Raw genomic sequence first — 26,578 nt, forward strand, 5'->3', positions numbered from 1 at the left:
ATTACCGAGTGCTTTCGTGCACCTCCGGCGCGACGCCGAGGGTGGGGGGGAATGAGAACCTAAACGGCTCGAACGCTGCGCAGTGCATTGTGGGGCGGAAGAGGAGAGTCACCGCTTGCTGGGGCCGCCATCTTGCCTGCGTCCGGACTTGCTCCCGCTTTCGGGGCCTGCTCTTTTTCCTCACAGCGCAAAGCGGTGGCAAGGGGGAGAACGACAGGCCCGTTTGGGCAGTGCTGATGCGTGCGGAGCTTCCTCGCACTTCTCTCCGGCACCGCTAGCGAAGGGGGCGGGGGGTGATCTGAGCGGTCACCGGCGCGGCCTCTCCTTTGCCGGGATGGGTCGGTCCCGCAGCCGGAGCTCGTCCCGCTCCAAGCACACTAAAAGCTCCAAGCACAACAAGAAGAACCGGAGCCGATCGCGGTCCCGCTCCCGGGAGAAGGAACGGGCGCGGAAGCGATCTAAGTCCCGGGAGAGCAAGCGGAACCGACGCCGAGAATCCCGCTCCCGGTCCCGCTCCAACACGGCCCCCTCCTCCCGCCGAGACCGGGAGCGGGAGCGCGATCGCGCCTCCTCCCCGCCCGACCGCATCGACATCTTCGGGCGCACGGTGAGCAAGCGCAGCAGCCTGGACGAGAAGCAGAAGCGGGAGGAGGAAGAGAAAAAAGCGGAGTTCGAGCGGCAGCGGAAAATGTGAGCCCCGGGTCTGGGTTGGGCGCTTCGGGGGGCGATGGTGAGGGTGCGAGGGGAAAGGGGAGGACAGAAGGTGCTTTGTGTCCTGGTGGCTTTCCTTCCGCTCTTTCCTCCTCCAGACTAGGGCCGCCTGCCACTGGAGTGAAGGCATTTAGGCCCTTGCTGAGGCCTAACTTCTGCCTTTTTTCCCGCCATCCTTCCTTTCCCTGAAGTCTTGGCTTCCCCAGGGGCATTGGAAGGCGCGCGCCCGCTGCCTCCCCTCGCCGGCTCCGCTCGATTCCCATCTGCTGCTGGTCTGCTCGGAAACTTCCTCTGTGGCGGGGGCTTCCGCACCGCGGAGGCTTTGTGCTCCGCTGCCACACTGTCCGCCCCTCCCCTCACTGCGTGGCGAGCTGCTTGTGCGTAGAGTGGAGGCGCCTGGGGTTGCTCTGCTAGGGATTTAAGAAATACCATGCATCGATTACAGTAACACTGAGGGTTGGGGCATAGCAGGATGGAGGAGAGGGACGCTTCATCAGGGACAGTAGTGGTAGGACAAGGGGCAATGGGTTTAAGCTTAAACAGGGGAGATTTAGGTTAGATATAATGAAGAAATTCTTTATTGTGTGAGTGATGAGGCACTGGAACAGGCTGCCAAAGGAAGTTGTGAATGCTCCATCCCTGGCAGTGTTCAAGGCCAGGTTGAATGGGGCTTTGAGTAGTGTGGTCTAGTGAAAGGTGGCCCTGCCTGTGGCAGGGGGGTTGGAACTAGACTATCTTAAGGTCTTTTCCAACCATTACCATTCTGTGATTCTTGCAAAATAGGACAGTAGGATCTGGTGACTTGTTTCGTTTGAGAACTTTTCTTTTTTCAGTTTTTGTTGTGAGGAATGTGGTTATTTTTAAGGTCTAAAGAGACATAAATTCTATTTTAATGAACGTTGGATGTGCATTAAGATGATTAGCGATATTAAGTTATGAAAGAGATCTTTATGCAGCAGAGATAACAACGGTTTTAACAGTTGTGATAAAGTGGTACTTGTTCTTTGAGTGTTGCAGTTGCTCATTAAAGCACTGAATGTAGAAGCAGCACGTGGAGCTTTGAGTTTTATTGAGTGACATTGTTCTACTGAAATATTAATTGTGGTTCAGAAGGCTTGATCACCCCAAGTTGTCGCTTTCATTTTTTGTCAATAATCTCCTATCCTAACTTCAGAATTTGTCCGTGATGTCATCAAAAACTTGCATAGTAACACAAACATGTGAAAATGTTGAAGGCTTGTTGAGTCATTGATCCTAATTTTGTGGTTTATAATTTTATTCAGTACCTAAATTAATAAAAATATTCCATGCGATGAAGAATTGGAATGTGCTTAACAATTTGAGAATGCAGTGTAATGCAAATAATAGTTTATTTTTGTATTCTGGAGCTGGTTTAGTTCATGTGTAAGTTTTCTATATAAATTAGCTTTGAAATTTAAAAAAAACCCTGTGAAGTCTGTATAGGAGGAATATGACATTTGAGTGATATTGGCAACTCGATAGTAAACTTTTGAAGCAGAAACAATATTGGAAAAGATTTGGTATAGAATTTTGATGCTTCTAGAATACAATTTATATTCCAAAAGAAAAAGTAATAACATTTAATAGAGTAGATAATTTTGTATTTGAGTAAGTCATCTGTAAATTATGTTACATATGGTAGTATATACTCATGTTGGAAGTACTTCCTTGCTGACTAACTAGGTGACAGTTCATATATTGAAAGTCACTTTATTCGTCTCGTGTCTGTTCAAACCTTAGTACGTAGCCTTCTGCTTTTTCTTATAATGCTAGTTTTCCATAAAGGCCTTGCAAATGTGACATTTTTTTCCCTCTGAAATCTGATTAAATGTAAGCAGTTTCTTTTCTGCAGATTTCATGAAATTAGTCTTAAGAAGTAAATGGATCGTACTAAAAAACTTTTACATTAATGACTTATCTGTTGCTCTGGTGTCATGGCTCAGTAGGTCAGGATGATAAACTTACACCTGTATATAAAATACTGTAAGTTCATGTAATTAAAATAATAGTTGGTATAAACTACAGAACAGATCATTGAGATTTATATCTGGTTACAGTTTTATTTTTGTTATAAAGTCAAAGCCACTATATATATTATTATATACTTATAGTATTGTTACAACCTTTGAATGTGAAAAGATACATTTGGTTTAATTAAATTTGAATGGAATTACTTGGGCTGAGAAGAAAGAAATGTGTGCAGGCACAGCGCTTAATAGTACATCCATTGTCAATTGCTGAGGATATTTGAAAACTTAATTCAGACATGAGTGTCAGGGGTATTTTTGTAGCTATGTGGTATCGTTGTTCAGTTAGCTAACTTATTCTAGATTTCCCCAGTGTTAAGCATGAAGCTAAAATAAAATAATAATAACCCCGCCCCCCCAACTCCCCCCCCAAAAAAACAAAAAACAAACAAAAAAATCCCCCCCCAAAAACCAACAAAACAAAACAAAAAAAAAAACACAACCAAACAAACAAAAACCCCAAAAAACCAAACAAACAAAAAAAAGCAAACAAAAAAAACCCCACAAAACCAAAAAAAAACAACGAAAACTTCTGTGGAACAGCCTCTTGTGTATTCTAAGCTGTGTCAGTACAGAATCGTGAGAGTACTTGCTGCTGAATAAATACTCATGGAGGGTTAAAGAAACCCCTTTAAAATAAAAGGATGCCTAGAATATGAAAGATGTTGAAAAATTTGTCCAAAAGGATTGTAGGTAGTGGCTGGGCATGCTAACAGAATGGGGTTAATGTGTTGTTTTTCTGGATAGTGGTGGTAAAGACCACGAGATCCTGTGTTGCTTAAGTTAAAGTAAATGCGGGCCTAATGTGCTACCAGATAATTTTGCTATCTCTTGAGGAATATAAGAATCAAATTTGTCTTCTGGGGCTGGGTGTCTTAAGTTGGGGGTTCCAGAACTTTTTAATGAAGGAGATAACTATCCATTTGGTTCAGTACACTTTTTGGGAAAAAAAAAAAAAAAAGAAAAAAAAGAAAAACCAAGCAAACCAACAACCCAAACAAAAAAAACCCCTAAACCAACAAACCAACCATGAACAGGGGAACTTAAGAGCTTTTCGTCTCTGTATTTCACGCGTTTATCTAGATCAGTATTCCATACTTCGTTATCTCCTTTTGCGTATTTGCAAATTGTACACTAAGAAATCTAAAAGTTAACAAATCCTGTAATTTTTTTTTTTTTTTATGAGTTGGTTTTGTGTGTCTCAATATAAATTAAGAAAATGGAAACTCAGTAATTACAAGGATATTTACAGGAAAATTACAGGATATTAGGATATTACAGCAGCAGTTGTTATTCTAAATCATGGATTTCTGGTGCTGAGAGGCCAGAAGATAAGTTTATAAGATTGTTCTGTAGTTAACATAATACTTAAAATGAAAGTTCGTTTTCAAGGTTAAAGAGAATAACCTTCTCCCCAAAGCCCATAATATTTCCAAATAAGTAGTACGATACGACACATAGCTATACTGTACCCAGTTTTGTTTGTCTGTGGATATCTAATTGCCATATGGTACTAGTGATTACTACTTGAAAGTTTTTTGGTTTTTTTTTTCTGCCTTTGGTAATAAACCTGGCAAATTGACATAATCTTTTTGTATTTTTTTTAATGAAAACTCGTGACAGTGATCAGGCTAAGTGATAATGCTGCTGCAAATAAAAGATAAAGACAAGCAGACATTTGAAAATACTACCAAAATTCAGGACATGGAAAACTATAAAGATTGCAAGGATTTATTTAGCACTTGCTATATTTTTTTTGGATAGTTACAGTAGAAACCATTGTTGTGCTTTATTGTGATGCTGCAATAAAGATGTTAAGGAGAGCAGAGGTATTTGAAATTTGATAAGGTAGATAATAACTAGATTACAGATACAACATCTGATTCAAATTATGAATTCTATTGCTTCTGTCTTCTATTTTAGATACTAGAGATTAGTTTGATGCTTCTGAGGTGGTTGCTTTAAGATAAGTTTTGCAAGATGTTGTCTTAAAATTGAGACCATTTGAATTCCTGAAGGTTGAAGGATGGACAAAGTTGGATGAGCTCTTTTATTTTTATTTTCTGCTAAAAGTTATCAAGAAGTCAAGATAAGCTGTCTCCTCAAGCTTAGTCTCCTAAAGAAATTAAGGGGTACTAAATACATTATGGTCTGAATGGGTTCCCTGGGATAGAAATACTGATTGCCTGAATATTCATTATCCTTAAATGTATGGCAAAATATTCTTTCTTCATAATCTGTGTGTATAATGTATAAAACTGTTTTAAAGTGGTTCAGGAGCATGGTTGATGATGTGTATTTGAAAGAGTTTGTTTCAGTGCAACCATTCTTTATTCATTAAAAAGGTAATACTCATGTTTGCATTTTGTAGTCGTCAACAAGAAATTGAAGAGAAACTCATAGAAGAAGAAACTGCTCGAAGAGTGGAAGAGCTTGTGGCTAAACGCGTAGAAGAAGAGTTGGAGAAAAGGAAGGATGAGATTGAGCGAGAGGTTCTCCGCAGGGTGGAGGAGGCTAAGCGCATCATGGAAAAACAGTTGCTCGAAGAACTCGAGCGACAGCGACAAGCTGAACTTGCAGCACAAAAAGCCAGAGAGGTAACGCTCGGTCGTTTGGAAAGTAGAAACAGTCCATGGCAAAACTTTCAGTGTTGGTTTGTGCCTCCTGTTCGGTTCAGAAAGAGATGGAATACAGCAAATCTAATTCCCTTCTCATATAAACTTGCATTGCTGCGAAACTTAATTTCTAGCCTATTCAGGGGAGCTCGCTGATATTAAACAGTTATTCTAAAACCTGAACAAGGATACTGATTTTTAATGGAACTGACCTACATATTTCAGAGTTGTTTGAAACTTTTGCCATGGCTGCAGGATTTATCAGCGGTCCTTTCATTTCTGGGGAAGGGTACTGAAATTCTGTAATTTTGTATCCTTAATTTGTTTCATTTTGCTTACCTAGACTGTAAGAGGCTTTTGCCTTCAGTCAGGCAAAAATCAGGGTCCAACAGTGAGCTGCAGTACCTCTCTTTAACAAATAGGTTTCTTATTCTTCATTTAAAATGAACGTTTTCCTTGAGCAAACACTGGACTAATTCTGGGACTTCGAGCATAAGCCCATCCACGTCTTCACGAAGGATCTATGTCCAAATCATTATATCCAGTTTTAATAACTACTAACAACTCCTTTTTTTTTTCCGCCCTCCCCCCCCCCCCCCCCCCCAGAAGTTATAAAAGAGCAGGTTGCCCTTGTCTGAAGTCAAGCTGAACATATGACTTGGGTTTTTTGGTTTTTAATCAGCAGCTGGAGCAGAAGCTGAAAATGTCTTTCTGTGAGACAGTAATTTGCTACTAAAGGCTTTGACGCCTGCCTGCACCAATCATTCCAGGATCCAGAAATTTCAAGGCAAATTTTAAAATTGTAAAGGAAATTTGTGCTGAACAGTTAGAAGTCTCAAATGCCTTTTTCATTCTACCTCCTACACAGTTTATCTTAAATTAATATTTTGATTGGCTTACGAAAGGAAAGACAGTAGCAATGAAGCTTTCCCCTTCATATGATGTGTGACTTGTCTGTCACATAATATCTTTAATTTGGAAAAAAAAAAAAAAAAAAAACACAACAAAAAAGAAACCCAAATCACTGAGATACAACAAATATCAGGAATATTAAATCACACTTGTTCTGCAAATTCAAGCCTTACTGTCAAAGAATTTAAGTTAAATTTAGATGTCTGTAGTCAGCAATTGCTTCATGTATATAGGTTTTCATTTGATCAGATGGATTAGTATTTTTTTTTTGTTTGTTTTTCAATTATTTTTGCTATTGTCGATGTGATGTGATGAAGTCCCATCGGTTCTTTGTAATGCAGAATAACCCTCCATGCCTGGAGTGAAGTGTGCTAGCTAGTAGCTGGTTACTAGTCATAGTAAGAAGTTTTCATATGCTTGCTTTGTTCGTATTAACTTTTTTTTCTTACACAGACACAAACCTCTGGCTAACTTTAAATCTTCCAAATATTAAAATAATTTGGATATATATTATGTGAACTGAAACACCTCAAAAACTTTCATGCAGTCTTCATATTTGAGTTGTATAACAGAGTTCCATAAAATTCACCAAGAAAACAATTACAAGGCTTCATTTCCTGATCTTGCTTTCCCTGGACTCCTGAATTCCAAGTTCAGACTGCAAATGACAGTTTCAGCTGTCTTAAAATTGTCAAAATATTGAATGTTAAGTCCATTCTCCCCATGAAAGAAGCCCATAGCTCCATGAAGTATGGATTACCATTTGTATTTTTCACTAACAGTAAATGTATTTTTCTTATTAATTGTTTGCCTTAGGAATGATTTACATATTTTTGTTCCTTCTTATCATAAACATCTGCATTCCTCAGCTCAGCCTTCCCTGTATGTTGTTTCTTTATAAATGGTTGAGCTGCTGATGCAGGTATTGCCAAGCTAACAGTACAAATCATTTTAAAGAGGAAGCTGGCGTGTATGGCAGCCGAGGAGCACACTCTGCAGGACACTGGACAAGACAGTAAATATTCAACTTTTAATGCTGATTAAAGGAGTATAGGTAAAGAATACGTAGGTATACTTAATTGGTGAGACAAACTATTCACTTTATTTATATTTTCTATATTACTTTTTAATTTGGTAAATACTATCCAGTTTTTGTAGTTGTCCTTGTTGATTTGTGTGATATTAAAATTCTAGTGATAAATTGTCAGGATTCTATGATTAGGGAGGGTTTAGTTGGTTGCTGTTTGGACTGGGCGGGGTTATATAAATTGAGTGCTAGAAACCAGTATTAGTGGCTGCACAGTTTACCGTTGTGAGACAAAATAGGTGGCTATAAAGCTGCCAGTTTAAGTCAGTTCACAAAAGAATTCTGAGAAAGATTAGTGAACGTGCAGAAATGAGTATTTTACTTTACTAACATCTTGCCCTGTCCTCCCATTTAGGAAGAAGAGCGTGCAAAGCGTGAGGAACTAGAGCGAATACTAGAAGAGAATAATCGAAAAATTGCAGAAGCACAAGCTAAACTGGTATGTGAAGATGTAGTTAACTGTTCTGTAGAGGAATACAGGTCCCTCTGCCTGATTTGCAACACAATTAAATAAACAAATTGACCCTTTCTGGAGTTTAACTTGTCTGTTGCTGGTTATGTCAGTAGTGTTGCTCTTCTCTTGAGCATATGAGACCAGATCCTTAGCAGTAACACTGGTTTGAAAAAATAGTTAAGGTGCAGTTAATTCAGAGGAAGATAGCTGCCTTCAGAATTTAAAAAGTACTTTTTTTTTCTTATTTATTTTACTGTATCTTACAGGGAAGGTTGAAGTAAGTTTGTAAATTATGTTCTGCTCCTAAAACAGAAGTGACTACTTGTGTTTTGTTGAGCAGGACAAGTACAAACTGGATTTTTGACTAGTATAACGTTGATGTACAAGTGCTGAAAGGGACTTTCAGCATAAGCTTAAGATGTCTTGCATTACGTAAGTCTAGTTTATACTGGCTTCCAAGACTATTTAAGCAGGTGTCTGCCTCTTGAGAATATTCAGTATGATATAGCTGATTCTAATCAATTAATGATAACCCCAGACTAAGCTGCTTGTAAATCCTGATGGAACTCGTACCAGTTTCAATTACCCAAGTAATTACACCATTTTCAGATAAAGACGATGCTTCTTAAAATTGCTTGAACTATGTCTGCTTTACACCTCTTTCTGTTTTACCCTTTTCCCAACCTCATATGGTGGAAATGGGACAATTAGAAAATTGAAAGTATAAACTGACAAAATGAACAAAATAAGCACCTTTAGAAGACCACTGGAAGAACTGTAAGAACCGTAAGTCAGTGTAAGGATTGGCTTGTTAGAAATCAGGTAAAGATGGTTTTGAATTTGGAGGGGGGGGTTACATGTATTTTTGAGTGGAGAGACCTCTGAAGGTCTGTTACATCATTATATTGTGCTTTCATCTGACACATGACAGGTGTCGGGAATTTCTCCATGCATACACGGACTTCCTTAATTAAAATGTAATGTATTGTTTGCAAAGCAATGCTGAAAAGCATTGCCTGTAAGCACTCAAGATTTTGATACATTAGCTGTAGAAAGTTTTCAGTGTTTCTTCTGCATTCAAATAACAGTTTACAGATAGTTTCATTGAAACCAGCTGGGGCCATCTAGCTCAGGTAGAACTGCTTACATACCTGTGCAGGATTGGACCTGTTTGGAAGTTAATTCAGACTTGTAAATTGCTTTTATGACTACAAAATATGCTGGCCTAAATTCTACAATTTTCATATATAGGCTGAAGAACAATTGAAAATTGTTGAAGAACAAAGAAAGATTCATGAGGAGAGGATGAAACTAGAACAAGAGAGACAACGTCAGCAAAAGGAAGAGCAAAAAATTATCCTGGGCAAAGGAAAGTCTAGGCCAAAACTGTCCTTCTCACTAAAAAGCCAGGATTAAATTGCAACTCTGAACTCTTAAACAAACAAACAAACAAAAAACAAACCAACCACCACCAACAAAAAAGGAAAAATGGAAAAAAACCAACCCAACAACTTTGTATGGTAGCTTCATGTTGAAGTGTGGGGTTTTTGGTGGTGTTTGTTTTTTTTTTTCCCACCTCTTTTTTTTTTTTTTTCCTTTTTTTTCTTTTTTTTCCTTTTGTCTTTTTTTGGAAGTCTGGGAAGTTAGCTTGTTCTGATAGGGGCTGTGCTCTGCAATTCTTAATTTTTTAAAACTTCCATTAAGTTAAACCCTTATCAGATCATTGTTGCCTTTTAGAGTGCAATCTGTTCTCATCAGTTTTGTGACTGTGTTAGTGGTCTGAAGCAGATCTGGTCACTTTGAATTGTGGATGATCTGGTAAGGTTTTACTGACCTACTCATCAGAGTTTGACTCTGATAATTGACAGGACTTTATACTGGGTATTGCTGACTTTTAATTTTCTTTTTTTTTTTAAGTCAGTAAATACATGAATAAATTGCCATAGTATTACTGGACCTCTGTGGTTTATTGTTAAATCAGTGTCCTATGATACTGTCCCATTGTTGCGCTTGATGTTCCTGATACAGGTAAGGAAATAGTTTGTCATTTCTGCTATGAATACATAGAGGGAGTTCAGTATTGTCTCTGTTAGATTTGTTTTTATTACATTGACAGCATTCAACCAGCGTTCCCCGTTGTGTAAATAAACCAATTTGCTGAATAAAGTGAAAGTCTTAAATTCATATGTTTAAGTAAATTTTTTTAGTACACATCTATAAACGGTTATAAAAGTGACAATTCACATTATTAAATTCAAGATTATAGTAGTATTTTTTAAAAATTTGCTTTAAACTACTGTGGCTTCTACTTATAATGCAAAATTACACACAGTAACAAATCCCTGCAGTTGTGAATGTTTTTGATGGCTGCTGCTGTTTTCATGAATGTTGGTTTTTATTCTGACAGAGACTTATTTCAGCCATAGTATCATGTTTAAACAGCTGTTTGGCTTACTGCACTCAGACCAATACTCAGACCAATATTACTTCAGTTCACCTCGTAATATAGTATATTGTATAAGTTAAGGTCATGACCGTATAATGAATCTGATGGATCCTAAAGGATTTAAAAGTTGAAGTTTTTTTCCCAAAGGACTGGACCGGCTAGCATACTTGAAGTGAAAAACAGAAAATGAGATTCTGTCTAAATACATTGTTTTAGCCAGAAAGCAACTGTTATTTCTATACAGATCTTGAATGTTGTCCATTTATATATACAGGTTTTATTTTGAAAAATTAAACTACAGATTGAAAACTATATAAAATTCCCCTTTTTGTCTATAATTATTCTACCAAAACCTGGATTACTATAGCTTGTCCAGTTCTAAAACTTTCTCCTGTTGGTGTGCAACTTCAGTATTAACCATAAAATGAAAGTTACCAGTAGTTGCCTGAGCATTTGAATGTCACTGGACAAAGTTTGGAAATAATTCCTGATATTCCAAAAGGATCTGTTTCTGTGGGTTTGGCAAATTAAATGTGTGCGAGCAAGTTGACATGCATTGCTTTTTCCAGTATGTTAAGAAAAATGTGAAGACAGTAAAATACCTACACTATTACTGTACTTAAATTTGTCTATATATTGTTACAGAGAAGGTTGAAGGTTGCTTGATGCATAAAAACAAAAGCTGAAGCCAAATAAATCATGTACATGACCTGTTGGCAGGAGCAGGCTGTATTAAAAACTTAACTGATACCTGTATTTCTAAACCAGAAAACATCCCCTGTTCCCTTATGAGAAACAAGCTATTAAAAGTCAATACTCAAAACAGACCTATGCATTTTTGTTTCATCTTCTGAAAGCAAGAAATTAAGTTCTCATACGTGCAGTTGTGGTATCAAGTATTTTCTTCTACATCATGAATTTGCAGCTAAATAATAACATCTGTTTTTTACACTTAACATTGTGCAGGCTTAGACTTTGTTGTTTCCGGTAGTATTCCTTTACGACTACTGTGTGACCAAAATGTCTGATCACAGTTTGATCACCCCTTCTGCCATTCCACACACCTTGCTACCTGCCTTTCCTTCTCTCTGCCCTCAAAAGAGGCAGAGCAGCTAAAGCGGCTATGTATTTCTTTTCTCCTCCCATCCTGCCCTCCCCCCCCCCCCCAAAAAAAAGTGTTCAGTTGGTAGAAATCACTGTCTCTTGGCTTGTCCTAAAGTATACAGTATTTCTTGGATAGTTTTTTGTAGACCCACTGTGGGAGGATGCCACATTTGCATTATTCTGGGGCTTGCTTGTTTTTCAAAATTACCATAGGGCTTCAGGGATGCTGTCAATTTCTAGGAAAATAGAGGTGCACACGGTTTAGGAGGGGGGGTAAAGTGACATTTGATGATAAGAATTTGATGTTTTTACATTCCCTTAAAACATGATACCTGATTAATGCAAAGTAGGTTAGAACATAGGCTGACGTAGTGAGTATGAGCTCTGTAGGGGGGTCTACATAAGGATGTTGGCCTACCTAGAGAAATAGCTCCTAGAAGTTGCATTGGGTGTTTAATTTTGATTTCATTACAGTTTGAAGTTTCAACTTCAAATTTTGGTTAGACGATTTTTGGTTTATTCTGGGGCTTTGTATGTCGGGGTTTTTTCCTTCCCTTCCCCCAGGGAGGCAGGTAGATGTTTCCTGTTACCACCTACCTTCAGCAGTATTCATTTACCTTCTATGGTAAGAGATCTTAGTTTTCACAATACCTGTTCACAAATGCCCTGGAGCATTATTTTAATAGTGAACAATGCATCTCTCCAGCAGAGGTGGGAGAGAGCAGGAGGCCTTTACAGCAGTGTCCTAGCAGTGTGCTGTTCGGATATTTGTTAAACTGCCCTTTGAACTTCCCATGTTCATTATCATCATTTTTCTAAGCACAAGTAGAACGCTGACTGCAGTGAGATATGTTGGAGAGCCGGTGTCCTTGAAGCTTAGCAAAGCAGACAATTAGGTTGGCAAGATGTCTAAGCTGCCAAGCAACTGCATACCTGTGTATAGACAGATATGTCAGTATTATCTTACTGAAGTATCAATACTTCATCTGCTTCATATCTTGTCTTGAAAAAGAAGGATCTGTCTTCATTGTCTCTCCTTTTCTTTGAAGCTTTCTGTCACCTCATACACCTCACCCTTGCTGACTTCAAGATTGTAAACCCCTCTTCCTGATGCTATAAATGCTCTCTCTTACAGGCGTTTGGACTTTTTTGTGCCATTTTTTGCATGTACACCTAATATGAAGGTGCTGGCTGTGATTCACTTTGAACTGCATGAAGCATCTCTTTAAACATTTTCAGAGTATTTGGGGGATGTGTGGTCTCTTTGGCAAGCAGGAGGAAAATTATTAGCTCAGTTATTGCAGGGTCTCAACTCAGTGCAAGTTCAGGTGGAATTCGTGCTGATAGAAACCACTTTTCAGTTTGCATTACAGAGGTGATTTATTTCTGAAGAGAATGGTAGAGCTGCATGTGTGCCTAAGGCTCATTCCAAGGCAGGAGGATATGGTCGAAGTGACTGGGCTGGTGCAGTTTTGTACCAACAGGCTGGTCCAGTTGGAGCTAAACCATGACTTTCATGCACCTCTGTTCCATTTCTGTGCTAGTACCACTGAACACTTGCACGTTGAGGTTATCTCCATCTTCCCATCCTGCTGTTTTGTTTGCCAGCTGGGGAGTGCTAAAGCTCTGTTGACATTTCCATGCTGAGCAGCCTAATGCTTCCCATTGTCTTTGCTGAACAGATGTAGAACTAAGGGTTAGGCTGGCTCAGTGGTCAGCTCTGCTCAAGTACATGTAAACCTCTACAAAAAGACAGTCTTGCAGCCGAAGTTTGATCCTTGCTTTGATCCTTGTTTCTCACCCACATTATCACAGACCACAAAATAATGCAGGGATTTTTGTTTTCACAGAGTGATACTGAAAATCAGTATAAAAATAAGTCAAATGGAGAATTAAAATGCATAGTTAGGATGTACTTGTTGCCTGATTTTATTACAAGGCTGCTTGAATTCCTTAGCTGTGTTGAGGAGGAGCCATTCTCATTTTCTAAGAAGCTATGGTTAACCAAAATTGTGGTTATAAAACAGACATGGAGGAGACAAATTAACATCTAGATATACACTCTACCATAAAGTACAGAAAATGCTTTGTTACGGTGGGAATTATATTTTAGGAGCTGTTTCAAGTATCCAGCACACTTGGCCTTTTGTACAAACAATAAACAACCCATTGAAATCAGTAAGTGTCAATCACTTGTCTTCATTAAAAGTAGTAGGAATTGCATCTAGTGAGTTATTCTTGACTTTCAAAACTGCTAAATTTTCAAGTAATAATGAAGCTTTTCTACTTAATAAAAGATTTCATGTCCCGTATATTCTAATAGCCGATGTTAACAGACTGATGTTTAAGAGAGTTGGGTTGCGGGCCCAATCCTGATCCCGTTCAGATTAGCTGCCCTTTTTGTTATAGATTTTATAGGCTCGGAGCCAGTATTTATGTAATTATTGCCCATGTCACTGTCGAAAAGAAGCCAAAAGGGGTTGATTATTGAGCTATAAACCCGATTTTTGCTGTCAGGCTGGCGGAGGTACAGGAAATCAAGGTTTGAGCAGTGCAAATGGCAGAGTGCTGGTTTTCCCTGAAGGCAGAGGGAAAAGCAGGTCTCACCTGCTCGCTGGCCCGCTTATGCATCCATCTGTCCGTCTGTCCGTCCGTCTGTCGGAAGCCGAGAGCAGGGGGCCGCGGCGCCGATCCCACGGCGGCGGCAGCATTTCCTCCCCCCGAAGCCTGTCCCCTGCGCGTTTATCTGCCAGGAAACCGTGTTCCCCGCGAAACCCGAAATATCTACCGGGACCTCCTCCTGAGATAGCCCCCGAGAAGCCGCGGCTGAAGGCCATTGCTAACTTCCTAACGTTTGTGAGCTTGTTCTGCTTCTAACCCCTCGGCCTCAACACGTATTCTTACGTTTCCTCCGTGTCCGAGGCGATTCTTGCTGCTCCTCGGAGGCGAGACGGGAAAGTTGGAGGCCAAAGCAGCGGGCGGCGTGGGAACGGGGATGGGGACGGGGATGTGGACGGGAGGAGACGGCGGCCGCACCGCGGCTACCGCCGCGGCCCCTTCGCCCCTCCCGGCCGCGGGTCCGAACGGAGTCGCAAGTTACTCTGCGGCGCAGAAAGCGCTCCCCGCCCTGACCCCCAGCCGCGGGGATCGGCCCCTCTGGCAAAAGGAGTGACCTGAGGGGAGCAGCCACCGAGCCCGTATTTCTTTGGATGTGTTTAACCTTTGTTGCTTGGGTTATCTCGGAGATAAGTTCAAGTTTTTCTCTAGGTTCTTACTTAAAAGGATTTTATTAACGCTGATCTTTATACGCCTACAGCGCGCATAAAAAGGATGCTGAGTAAACCAGCTGTATTTACGTAAAATAATTAGCCGCTGGACAATAGAAGTCGAGCGATATATTTAGCTACATGAGGATATTTTCAGACAATACCAGGGCTCTTCATTTCCTCTGGTTTACTTAGAACAAGGATACGGAGAGTTAGAGGTCACAGTTTACTCACAGCTTTTGCAAAACACCGCTCGTAACCTTTTTCTTCAAAACAGAAGCAGCGGCTTCACAGAACTGAGGTAAAGCTATTTTACACGTCTCTGTTGCTAGAAGAGTTTATCAGGCTCTGTGTTTACAGTGGCTTACTACTGGATACAGACCACACATTTGTTCAAAAGTTTAATAATTAAGTACTTTCCTCCCCTCGCTGGCAAAGCTCTCCTTTGATGCCCCTCGATGTGCATAGATACCCAATCTCTGTCTCCCACTTGAGTGCCAAGTTTCCGTCCTGGAAATCGGATCCTTTTCCACCAAATTGGATCGCCGGATCTGCAATTCTTTCCTCACTGCAAATTAAATTTAATTAAGCAGTTTGCTTAAAACGCATTCGATATTTTGTGTGGAAAGCAAACTGATTTCCTTGTTTCCTTGAGTGGTAGATTTCATTAAGAGAACTACCCAACACAATTAGCACAAAATCTATGGGGCATCGAACGCGGCTCTGCTCCCCTTCCCCGTCTCTTGCGAGGGAAAGGAGTGGTCTCTGCCAGGCAGGGCGGCGAAGGTTGGAGCGCCAGCTGAGTTTAAAATGGGGGGGAGCGAAGATTTCCTTCCAAATTGACCAGGGAAATAAATGACAATGCCAGTCGTTTACCTTCTAAGGGCTTCTTCGCCTTCGTCTAAAAGCCGGAGGAGCTCCACCGCTAACCCGATTAAAAAAAAAAAAAAAAAAAAGCCCGTATTTCTCCGGGAATAAAATTGTGCGAAATTGGCTCCTTATTGCGGTCCTTTGTAGAGTGTTCTTAACTAAAAGGTAGGGAAATGACAGAAAAAGAGCGCTGTGATATCCTGCGCTTTAACTTTCAATCCTGTCTGCAGATACTATTTTGGCACGAAATCCCGGCTCGAAGAAATTCGGCAACCCCCTCCATTTCACGGAACTGACTCTGACACGGTACAACCGGTGTTCAGCCACCGCGCAGCTCCTGGCGCGAACCACCACTGGGGCAGCGGCACCGGCGCCTCGTTTGTCCTTTGCCGCCGTCTCCTCTCTCTTTTTCTTGGGGTCGGTGGAGGGGTAGACACGACCGCGTAGGCTGCGGGCAGGGCAGGAGGCGAAGGAGCGGCGGAGGGGCAGACACGGCCGAGCGGGGTCTGGTCTCCCCGCGGATGGCGGCGCTGACCGCTAGTGGGCGCTGTGTCCCCGTGGAACCGCGGTGGAGCGCCGGGCGCGGCGGCAGGCGCGCACGCGGGGCGGGGGGGGACACCTGCGCGGTCGCCTCTCTGCCCTCCGCACTCCGAAGTGTGGAGGGGGTGTCCTCCGGAGCCGCATCCCCGACCCTTTCCGCGCGGGTAGATCCCTCTTGGCCAGGAATTAATAGCAAAATGAAATAAAAGGCCGAGTTGCCAGCGAGATACGCGGGGTCTGAAAACAACCGGATCCGAAAATAGCCCCTCAACCCCCCATTATGGACGGGAAGGAAAAGGCGCTGAGCGATCGCCGGAGAAAGGCGAGGGAGCCCGCAGCCACCCTCACAGCCCTTGATTACCCCGCATCCCTTTGACAGGCTCCGCGTGTCCCGCTCCCCTCCATTTCTTGGCTAATTGTCCCGCAACCAGATAAAACTTCGCGAACTCAGAGGCCCCGTGGTAAGGGCCGGTCGGCACCGAGCGCGGAAAAGCCCCACACTCCTACGGCAACCTCAGAAAGTTGCGCGGGGAGCTCCGCACCACCGCAGACCCGGCCCTTCCCCGCGGAGGTGTCTGCGTCCACGGAGCGCCGTCATCAGTGCTCTCCCGGGAGTGCGGGAGCCCCGCGGGCCCGGCTGTTTAAACAGCAGTGCACTTGAAAAACGTCCATTTTTTACGTTTGAAAAAATCCGAAAAAAGACCTTTTTGGGATTTATTTCTTTTCATTTTTATTTTTTCTCCCCGCGTGGGCCAGTCGCGCCTCCCACGCACCCCCGGCGTGACTAAGAGCGAGTGGGCTCTCCCCTCTCTTCGGCGGCCGCCCGCAGCACTACAGAGCCGGTAGCCAAGGGGTGTTACCTGCCGGCCCTGCTCGGCTCGGCTCGGCCCTGCTCGGCTCGACGGGGCTGGGCTCGGCCCTCCGCAGCCCCGCCCGCCGCGGCGGCGGCGGCGGTAAGTGACACGCGCGGCGCCCAACCAGCGCGGTGGCCCGGCGGCGGCCCTATGAGCGGCGACGGCGGGGCGGCGGGGCCGCGCTTATATTGGTACGGCGGCGCGCTGTCGCCGGCTGCGCTCCTGCGCAGAGGACTGGCCGGGGCGGCGGTAGCAGCAGGAGCGGAGCAGCGGTATCCCGGGTTGGCGGCGCCGCGGCGGGAACTGCCGTGGCTGGCGCCGCTTCTCCTCCCTTCTCCGCGCTGGGCTGCGCAAGTCTCACGCCAGGCTTTCCTCCTCCTTGTCCTGCCGCCGGGGCGCGCACTGCGGATCGCGCAACGGGAGAGACGGACGTTCTGACGCTGCGGACCCCCCTTTTAATTTCTTTTTACTTCAAAAAATACTCGTATTTTCGCCACACTCCTCTGCCCCCCTTGCGCTCGGGAAGCTTTGCCGGCGACAAGGACAGCAGTGGCCCCCCAGGAAACCCAGAGCCCTGCGGATGCGCCTCCCCGGGACCGGTGGAGCTGACTCTCGGAGTGGATTTATTGACTCGCGGTTGCTTCCGAGCTCCCTGAAACAGCCCGGGCTGGTGCCTGCGCGGATTGCAAACTGCAGGGAGCACTGAGAGGCGCACGGGGGGAGCCTCCTGCCGAGGCCGGGTCCCTCTCCGCCAAACCCTTTATTTTACATTTGTTTTACCTTTCTTTTTCTCTACTCCTTTTCACGCCAGTATTAGACACTGTGAACGTGTATGGCGCACTGGATCCAAATGGGAGTTGGCAATTTGAGTGGTATCTTCCAAAGCAGCCGGGAGACCCCGAGTAAGAGGAAGGACTGAGCGTTTGCGTTATTTTTTGCTGTTTGTTGTTGTTACTGATGTTGTTACTTCGGAGGTAGCTTGGATCTTACCTCGCAGGAGAATTCTGTACGTGCGAGTGGCATACATGACTCAGTAGATCTGCCTGCAGCTCTCACCAAGTGCATCGTCGACCCTTCGCGTGTGATTTTTATTTTTCGAACTAGTAGTAGTCGCTCTCCACCGCGCCTGCCGCTGGGATACCGGTGTGTCCTACCCGCTGTTGCCGCTCAGGTGCGGCGGAGTTGGCGAGGCTGCGGGTGGGACTCGTCGCCGCCGCGACCATGGCAGCGCGGAGACGAGACGCCTCCGCCTGGAAGTGCTGTTGGGGAGTCGCGATGGTTTTATGCAGAACTGCGCTGGCGAGGTCCATCGTTTTAGACCCCATTTATTGGAATTCCTCCAACCCCAAGTAAGTTTCCAGCCGGCTCCCGCCTCCCCTCCGGGGGCCGGCGCTGCCCTCCGTGGCGGGGGGACGGGGCGGGGGATGCTGGTACAGGCGGCTGCCTGGGCTGGCAGCAGCATCTGGGCCTCTCCGGTGCGCGGGGCCCGTGTCGCGGCGGAGCTGCCCCGCCGCCCCTCGCCCCGATGGGAGGGAGGGCGGCGGGAGGGGGAGCCGGGATGGGGCGGTGGAGCGGGATCGGGAGCCGGGCGGCAGCGGGAGGCTGAAACCGGCGCGCGGTGTGCGGGTTGCGCGCGGAACCGCCGCCTCGGGTGCGGCGGAGGCCGGCGGAGCCGTGCCGCGCTGGGCTGCCAGGGAAGGGTGATACTCTTCAACTTCTCCGTCTGCAGATGCAAACTCATCCCATTGACTCCAGCGAAGTTACATCTGCTTATAACAGGGCTAAATTTGGTTGTGGAGTTGATGGTATCAAGGCACATGTCAGTGAGTAATGAACTAAGCATTATCCATCACACAACCATTTAGTGTCATTCTTCATTAACAAACCCAAGCAAAAAAGTTTGTATGTTACAAGGGCTTTGCTGCCCTTAAAATAGAAAATACCCTTAAAATAGAAGTATATCCTTTTAGAAAACGTTCTTAAACATACAGAATTACTGCGATTGGGAAGAGGAACTTTTTGGGAAGTGTGCTCTTTCTAACTGAAGTAGTGATGAAAAACTAATTTCAGTTCTTACTCCTCTTTTATTTTTGAGGTGCATAATAAAAGTTGGCTTTGTTAGTTGCGAAATCCTTTGAACTTTTGTGACTAAACTCACGAGTCTAGAAAACAAAAATCACTGTAGGAAAAAATATTTTGTAACGAGTCTGGGGAATTTTACACCAGAAATACGTTAAGATAATTTGTTTTAACTCATGCTGTATCTGCAGTTACATATATTTCAAAGCAAACCATAAGCATTGTGTTAATTGAATTTAGAATGTCCTATTATATCCAGTAAGTATCCGTCTTGTTTTCCCGAGAGACTTTTTGGAGGAAATACCAGGTGGTGATGAGACAAGAACGAATAGGGTATTTCCTGAATCAGGGATTAATTCTGTGTAGGTGGCAGGATTTGCAGGAGTTTAGTGAAGTTTGAAATACAAGTAACATCTCAAGTTTGTAGTCTTCTTTTACAGCCATCATTGCCTACCGTTGTTCCCACGGAAGAGAAAACTTGCTGCAGATTTCTGCTGGCATTTTTCGATAATGGATGTATTTGCTGTGTCTTTATACGGTTTCTTTACTGAAAAGTTTTTCTGATTAACAAAAAAAAAAAAATAAAAAATATGCTGTAGACTGCTCAGTTAAGTTTTCATTCCTAACACTGTGCGACATGATCATTTTATATATGCACCAGGTGGGCAACCAGTTACAATAAAACAAAGTTTAGCTCCAGTCTCTGGCTCTGCACTTTTATGATGCTACACAGCTAAGCCATTCTTTGGTTTAAGAAAGGTACGACGTAACATCTAAGAATAAGGGGATCTGGCCGGTGGTAAAGCGGGCTATATAATGCTATTTGAATTCTCCAGAGTCAAAGGCTGCAAGCCGGAGTTGCATTGCGTTAGAAGGCCTGCTGTGCTAGTGGAAAACAGGCTGAGCGCAGCCTGGGAGGAAGGGGAAGGCTCTTGCATTCCGGCCCTTGATGGGTTTATACCTACAGAGGTCACTCTTCCAATGCAGAAGAGCCTGTGCCCGCTGCTGCGGCCTCGCCTCTGCCAGCTCCAGCCTGCTTTTTTTTTTAACTTACCGGTAGCTTTTTATTAGCCATCAGAGAAATGAAAGTATCCCAGCAGCTGAATTCAGCCCATCTTTCGGAGCCCGGGGATATGCTTCCTTTATCAAATACAAATTGTGTTTCCATTTGGCTAATTCTAAACTATCTGATTAAAAAAAAAAAAAAAAAAGTTTGGATGTTGCTAATGGTTGATCTGGTAGATCTAATGATAATATCTAATTACTTTTTCAACTCTAAATGCATGCACGCTTAAAAATAGGTTGTGGTGTTGATGTAATTGGGTTTTCTTGAGTGATTCATTGAGGCTTAATCACCACAGTGAAGAAGTACACTATTAAAATTAGTCTTTTCAATTGCTGGGGCTAGTGATTTATAGGCCACTTGGAGGCCCGTCGTTTGTGGAAGCTTAGAAATACATTGCTGATACTGCTGCCGGTGAGACAGCTCCACTTCTCAGAGCAGGATTTCTTACTAATTCTTGTCACAATTGTTTGCCTGAAGGATAGGGAATAATTTCTGCTTATATGAGGTTGTCCTCACTCTGGATTCAGGCTGGATGTTAGCCTGAGAAGCAAGCTGCTGAAGGGATTTTGGCGTAGCATAATAATAAAGCTCCTTTCTAGGTTTGAAATAATAACTATCTTTGGTGCTGGTTAATTTATTCAGGGAAGCTGTGCATTTAACTCTATTGAAAGCCTCAGCACATAAATCTGCTGAACAGGTAGGCAATTAAATGCTGGGAGAAGTTGTTAGGTTAATATAAAGTATGAAATAATAAATTTCAGGTTAAGGTGAATGTATAAACTGAATTGGTTTTGCACTGAAGTCTAGAGGTTATAATTTCTAGCAGGTGGCTAGATGGAGAGCACACAGTTGCTATTTGAACTCAGAGCTCCCTTCCCTGTTGCCCCCTCTCTCCTTTTTTTAGGGATCTGCTTTTATTGCTTCAATGATACTGCAAGATGTGACACATGAAATAATTACACCTGTGACTTTATTGCTTGGGAGATGAAGCATCATTGTTGCAGATGATTCTGGTAGACTTTACAGACTTCTCATTTGAAGAACCTTAAATCTCATGATCTTGAAAACATAGAGAAAAACTACTCTGTGGACCTAACTCCTGTTGACACTTTCTAATGGGGGGACTTTCCGCCTGTGCTGTTTCTGCCAAGACAAACAATGTATGTAGATAGCATGGGTTACCTCAGTTTCACCTCACAAGGGCTCAGGCACCACCTCTTGACACGCAGGACAGCACGTAGCGTTACAGGGTGCCTTTTAGGCAAAAGGTAGAGACATCTCATTCAAAATAACATTCCTTAAGTGTGGCAGTTCCCTGGGTGCTATAGGCCAGTGAGCAAAGCAGTTCATTCTCCTTAGTGGCATGTGGAAGGTAATCCTCACAAGTGGTGCCTTTGACACCGATGAAGTTAGATGATATAGCTGTTTTTCTCTCCCTCTGATAACCAGTTATAGATGGGATATTTCACAGCCCGCCTCTGAATGAATGCTAATAACATGTTATAATGCATATAACATGTTAGAAACTGATAAAATAAACTACAATTGATGACCCTGTTAAATGTTCTATTCAGTAGCATATAGACTAGTCTGCTTCTCATTGTATCTGAAATTCTTAGTTTTGTAGATAAACAAATGCACATTCACTACCGATTGAATAGCCCCTTGAACTATGCTCTGCAGTTTGCATCTGGGTTAATCTTGTCGGTTTTAATACAGAGGGGAAAAAAGGAGAAAGCACCAGGGGTGGAATTGTTAGTGCTTTCACATCCACATTCCTCGCATTTTGTCAGGATGATAAACTGTAGGTAATGGACAGCCGTTGTTTCACGGGACAGGCAAGCCAGCCGGAGCACAAAGAGCTTGCTAAAACGATATCTCACAACATGTTTGGGAGCCTCTCACTGAGACAAGAATTTATTTGGAAGTCCTGTGTTATGGGACCACACTTTCTAACCTCAGCAATTACAGCTTCAAGCTGAAGAAACAGGAGTGAAAGGGTAAAATGATTTAAACACATGCTCCTAAATTGTACCCAAAACATAGCTGTTGACACTTGGCATGCTAACACAAGGAGCAAGTGGTGGCTTCCAGTCCATTTGATATCTCTGGCATTCGTAGCCAGTTCTCCGAAGCACAAGTGAATTAGCAACATGAATTCAGAGCAAACTGAAGGCCAAATTCTTCAGCTGGTTATTTGCCCCAGCCTTTTATACGTGGAGTATAATTGCTATATTATTTATAGTAATTATCTTAAAGTGTGTTATCTGTAAGCCGTGCTACGTTATTTCACTTTGTTTAATGAAGTAATTGCCTTTAGAAAGGCAGTGACTAAAAGTCAAGCTAAAATCACTGAAGTTCTCCCTCTTCCCACACACAGGAATGCCTCCCTTCCTTTTCTTTTGCCTTTTTTCTTTTTAATCTTCTCTTCCCTGTTTTATTGTAAGGAGATCACATTGCTTTAGATGTGACACTCAGCATCGTCTCAAATTCAGCCAAGGACCTGAGGTTACTGCTGTGACATGCCGGCACAGACAGACCTGTCTGCCCCGCGCGTCAGCCAGGGCCTGGGTTGTGCTCTGGGGGCTTTTTCTTCTTTTCTTGGAGGACCTGGTCTTTATGTGTCGTGCAAACCTGCAGTACTTGAAACTGCTTGTTGCAAATGAGAAGAAAGTGTTCTTCTGAGGAAAAAATAGTGATTAAAATGTTATTCATGTGTGCCTAATGTCTGCCTGCCTTGGCTGCTGACATAAAGAAACCTGTTTTTCTGGTCATTTATCATACATCTACATGGATTTGCTTATGAGCTCATTCTTTGTGAGGTGTTGTGGAAACTTAAATAGGAATGTTAAACTGCTTCAAATATTTTGATTAAAATATGCAGTGCCATAGAATACAGACTTTTAACCAGACCACTGCTGTCTTGAACAAGGAGAGGTTTCTCGGGGGGTGGAGAGGGAGCAGCAAGGGAGGAGAGTTGGGGGGGGGGGAGTTTCATGAAAAGCAGAGGCAGGGAGGATGGCAAATGGACAGTGTTAGAAGAGCTTGGAAAAACTCCTGTGGCTTCATTGTCTCCATAAAGCCAGAGAACACAAAGACAAACGCAGTTCAGTCTTTCTCCCATGATGGAAAATGTAAACCATTGACACAGCTCCCATGTTTAACTTGTTTAATTCTCATTTTAAATTCAGTACTATACCAGCCGTGTGAACTCTGAAGATTTCTTTAGTAATCCATTTTGTAGTTCCGAATCAAAAACAAAGTGAAAAGGTCTGACACAATTTGCTTTTATTTTTAGGCAAATCAACCCTGGTCATAGTTAATAAGGGGATTACAACCCAGACTAGGTCTTTACAGATGTAATGTAAATCAAGGGCAGAGTATAAAGAAACTGATCCCTTTTGATTGAAGTATGGTAAAAAGGCATAGAGAAACTAGCAGCAGTAATCTGATTGTATGGCAATAAAACCACCATTTTCTGTCTTTCAGATAAAAATAATGTGGTAAATCCATGCAGTTCATAAGATGTAAAGGCAGATAAAGGGTGATGCCATGGCAACATATAGATTAGCTTGATGTTAGAAATGACACGTCTCTGAAAGGGGTGTTATAAACTAAGGACCTTGCTCCGGGCTGTAAGGTATTATGTGAGAACCGCACAAAACTTGGGGGCCAGGATTAGGAAGTATGAAAGGCCTACTTGTGGCTTGGGATGGTTAAAGCAGCAAAGAAAAGCTGCTCAGTTCTTGCTCATTGGTGGCGTATAATATGGTAAAGATAGATTTCATTTACTGCTTTCTGCCGAGGTGGGGGCCGATTAAAACTTGAGATGGATGCAATTGTTGGGTGGGGAAGATTTTCCTTTTTAACTCCTGCCCTAGCAGCAGCCCTTCCAAAGAATTAGCTGCGCTTGGGGTTTGTTGCCTTAATCTATTTGGGCTTGGGGCAGGAGCATGCTGGCAAGGAACAGAAAGCTGAGGGGATAGGTAGGACTGGGGTTATCTGGAAGGAAAACACAGAGCTTTTGATTTCAGCTGTTTCAGGCTGTGGTCTCTGTCTCACACTCCGTGAGAGCAGCCAAAGATAAACACACTGCATTGTCTGTGCCTTGGCCAGGTGATACTTCAGCATCTCTTGTGTTTCCCATCCTGCAAAAATATAAAGGGAAAAGAACCCCCACAAGCAAACCAGCATCCATTCTTGTTTACCAATAAAGCTGCAGATAACAAAATTGATTTGGCTTAGTCTCGAGGTGGTTATTTATTTCCGAAAGGCAGGCTGAAATCTAGAAAGGGACGAGATAAGCATCTGCCTACTCTCCCATCCCCAGCTGAAAACCATTGGGATGAGTTTGCTGTTTGCCCCTCGAGTTCAGCCAGCAGACAATTTAGCCGTTGTTTTGTTGTTTATTTTAAGCGATCTGCAGCTGTAAAGGTAGTAAACCACCTCTCTTAGTGCAACTACTTGGGTTTTTATTTTCCTTACCTTTTCTCTTACAGAGCTTTCTAACAGTTAAGACTTGCTTTTCTACCCAACTGACAACCGTAACCACCCACAACTTAAAGTCAGCATTACATTGCAAATCAGGGGCACGATTCAAATGAGGAATATTTACTTTATTGCCTGCTCATTTGTCTGCTGGGAGGGGGTTGGGGGGGAGGAAAGCATTCTGCATTTGTTAGGCAGAGTCTAGACATAAGGGGAAAAAACACTGAAGTCTACAATAACAGTTGTGTCTTTCTTTACTGGGAGTGAGCTTGGGATGAGCTCGGCAAAATGGAATTCATGCTGTTCGTTTGGCAGTGGCTGGGACACTTAAAATTTTTGGTTGGTTGATTTTTGGTTTGGTTTTTTTGTGGTTTTTTTTTATATCTCTATATATATATAGATATATATGTATATGTATAAAGATGTTAATTACATGCTTGAATTTTATCATTCTTATCCTACCCCATAGTAAGCTGAAAGCTTCACAATTCTGACTGAGAACGGCACTCCAAGCCCAAAACTGTCAAGCTGCTGATGGGATTTAACAGATGAAAAATAAACAAGTGCATATAGGGAGCTGAACAGATTGTCAGAGTATACGCGGCCTGAAGTGCTCAGATAGGTTTCCTCTCCTGCAGCTTAACCTTCAGAAATCTATATCAAAAGATCCAATTCATTTGCTGAAATTCTCCGAAGCACGGGGGCACCCTCATCTAATTTACAGGCCGGTCACATCCAAGCACCTTGCATTCTGCATTTGACAATGATTGCTAATGGGCCATTCAACTAAAGTATTTGCTTGTTAACAGGGAACAGAGCATGATAAATGTCCAGCAAGCTTGCGGCCTCCTTCAGCTTTTCAAATGCAGACTGGTGCATATTTATGGCAGGCAAATGACAAAGGGAGAAGCTGAATTGCTCTGGCCTTGTGCTTTCTGCTCTAACAAGGGTTAAAGTAATTAAAGAAATAATGAAAAAACCGATGTCCTTTGTTTGCCCACCATTATCCAACATTTAGCTTTCGAACCTGCCTGTCATGTCACATTTCAGGAACGTTCGGGAGGTGGCTCGATAGGTTTGGTGGGGCAAGGAAAAGAGCCGGTGGTTCTTTTTTGAATACCCCTCCCAGCAGGTGCCCCTCTGTGTCCCCGAAGTACTGCTCCCCGGCCTACATCAGCCCAAAGTTGTGCTTAGCACACGGAGGGTTTGCACTTCTGTTCGCTAATTGGGGGAACACTCCCCCAAAACCCACCCAACCCCAAACACCAAACAGTGGAGAGCCTTTGGGAAAACAAGCACATCGCACCTCAGTCTGCTTCTGGAAGCCAAGTATGGAAACAACATGGCAGAACAAAATAGAGTTTCGAAGTTGCTCCTCCTCCCCCCCCCAAGGACAGAGAGATCTGAAGAACTGAAACTATGAAGCATACACACAGGAATTCCCTGAACTCGAAGTGTCTTCAGTGTCATTTTCAATTATTTTTTTGTGCTTATAGATTCAATTGTTTAGTCTTAGCCAGATTTTCAGAAGTCTTCTAACAGCCTTCAGTGCAGAATTACAACAGGTAATTCTAAATCCCATGTTTGAAAATGGCACTTACTATTTTGTATTTGTAGTTGCGAGTAGATAAATGTGTTCAGGGCTTCTGTCTAACTGCTGTTCAACTCCCATGAAAATACCTCCAGGGATTTCAGTATTACAGTAGCCGTCAAGGGGTTTACATTATAAATGTTTTTTTCATTATAGGCAAAATTTACATTTTCTTATAATGAGCAAAATCTATCGTTATTCAAAAATAGAACATCCAGATTATTTTTCTTTTTTCTTTCTTTTTTTTTTTTTCCCCCGTTGTTAACTGTGCAGAGAACTTCCCTTTGATGTGATTATATACATTGTCAAAAGACAGCAAATAAGGGCAGGACCTCTATCTTTTTTGGCAATCCTGGCCAGCCAACACCCAGTGTTTATTGCGGTATCAGCATGGTAATTATAATGCAGCTGATTTAAACTTTGATGTAATAGTCTGTGCTTTTTTCT

General features: G+C 42.9%; 2 protein-coding genes across 3 annotated transcripts in view; both read left to right on the forward strand.

The window, feature by feature from the left end:
• Nucleotides 1-53: 53 nt before the first annotated feature.
• On the forward strand, nt 54-11,100 carry ARGLU1 (arginine and glutamate rich 1). 2 transcript variants are annotated; one of them, XR_013956433.1, is made up of 4 exons: nt 54-690; nt 5,131-5,356; nt 7,244-7,812; nt 9,079-9,144. XR_013956433.1 is itself a non-coding variant. In XM_080613296.1 (4 exons), exons 1-4 carry the CDS (start codon nt 335-337, stop codon nt 9,241-9,243), a joined length of 831 nt encoding a protein of 276 aa, XP_080469422.1. In that variant the 5' UTR covers nt 60-334; the 3' UTR covers nt 9,244-11,100. The 2 variants fall into 2 exon arrangements, 1 of the variants encoding a protein (XP_080469422.1); XM_080613296.1 differs by having other exon boundaries at nt 60-690; nt 7,729-7,812; nt 9,079-11,100.
• Nucleotides 11,101-18,128: 7,028 nt separating this feature from the next.
• EFNB2 (ephrin B2) overlaps nt 18,129-26,578 on the forward strand; it is a gene marked incomplete at both ends in the record, with an annotated part of 41,321 nt that continues 32,871 nt past the window's right edge. The window contains one exon of the mRNA XM_080612882.1: nt 18,129-18,256. Coding sequence (XP_080469008.1) covers nt 18,129-18,256 — 128 coding nt within the window. The remainder of the gene's footprint in view (nt 18,257-26,578) is intronic.

The sequence above is a fragment of the Psittacula echo genome, assembly GCF_963264785.1.
Source record: "Psittacula echo genome assembly, chromosome: 3".
Lineage (NCBI taxonomy): Eukaryota > Metazoa > Chordata > Aves > Psittaciformes > Psittacidae > Psittacula > Psittacula echo.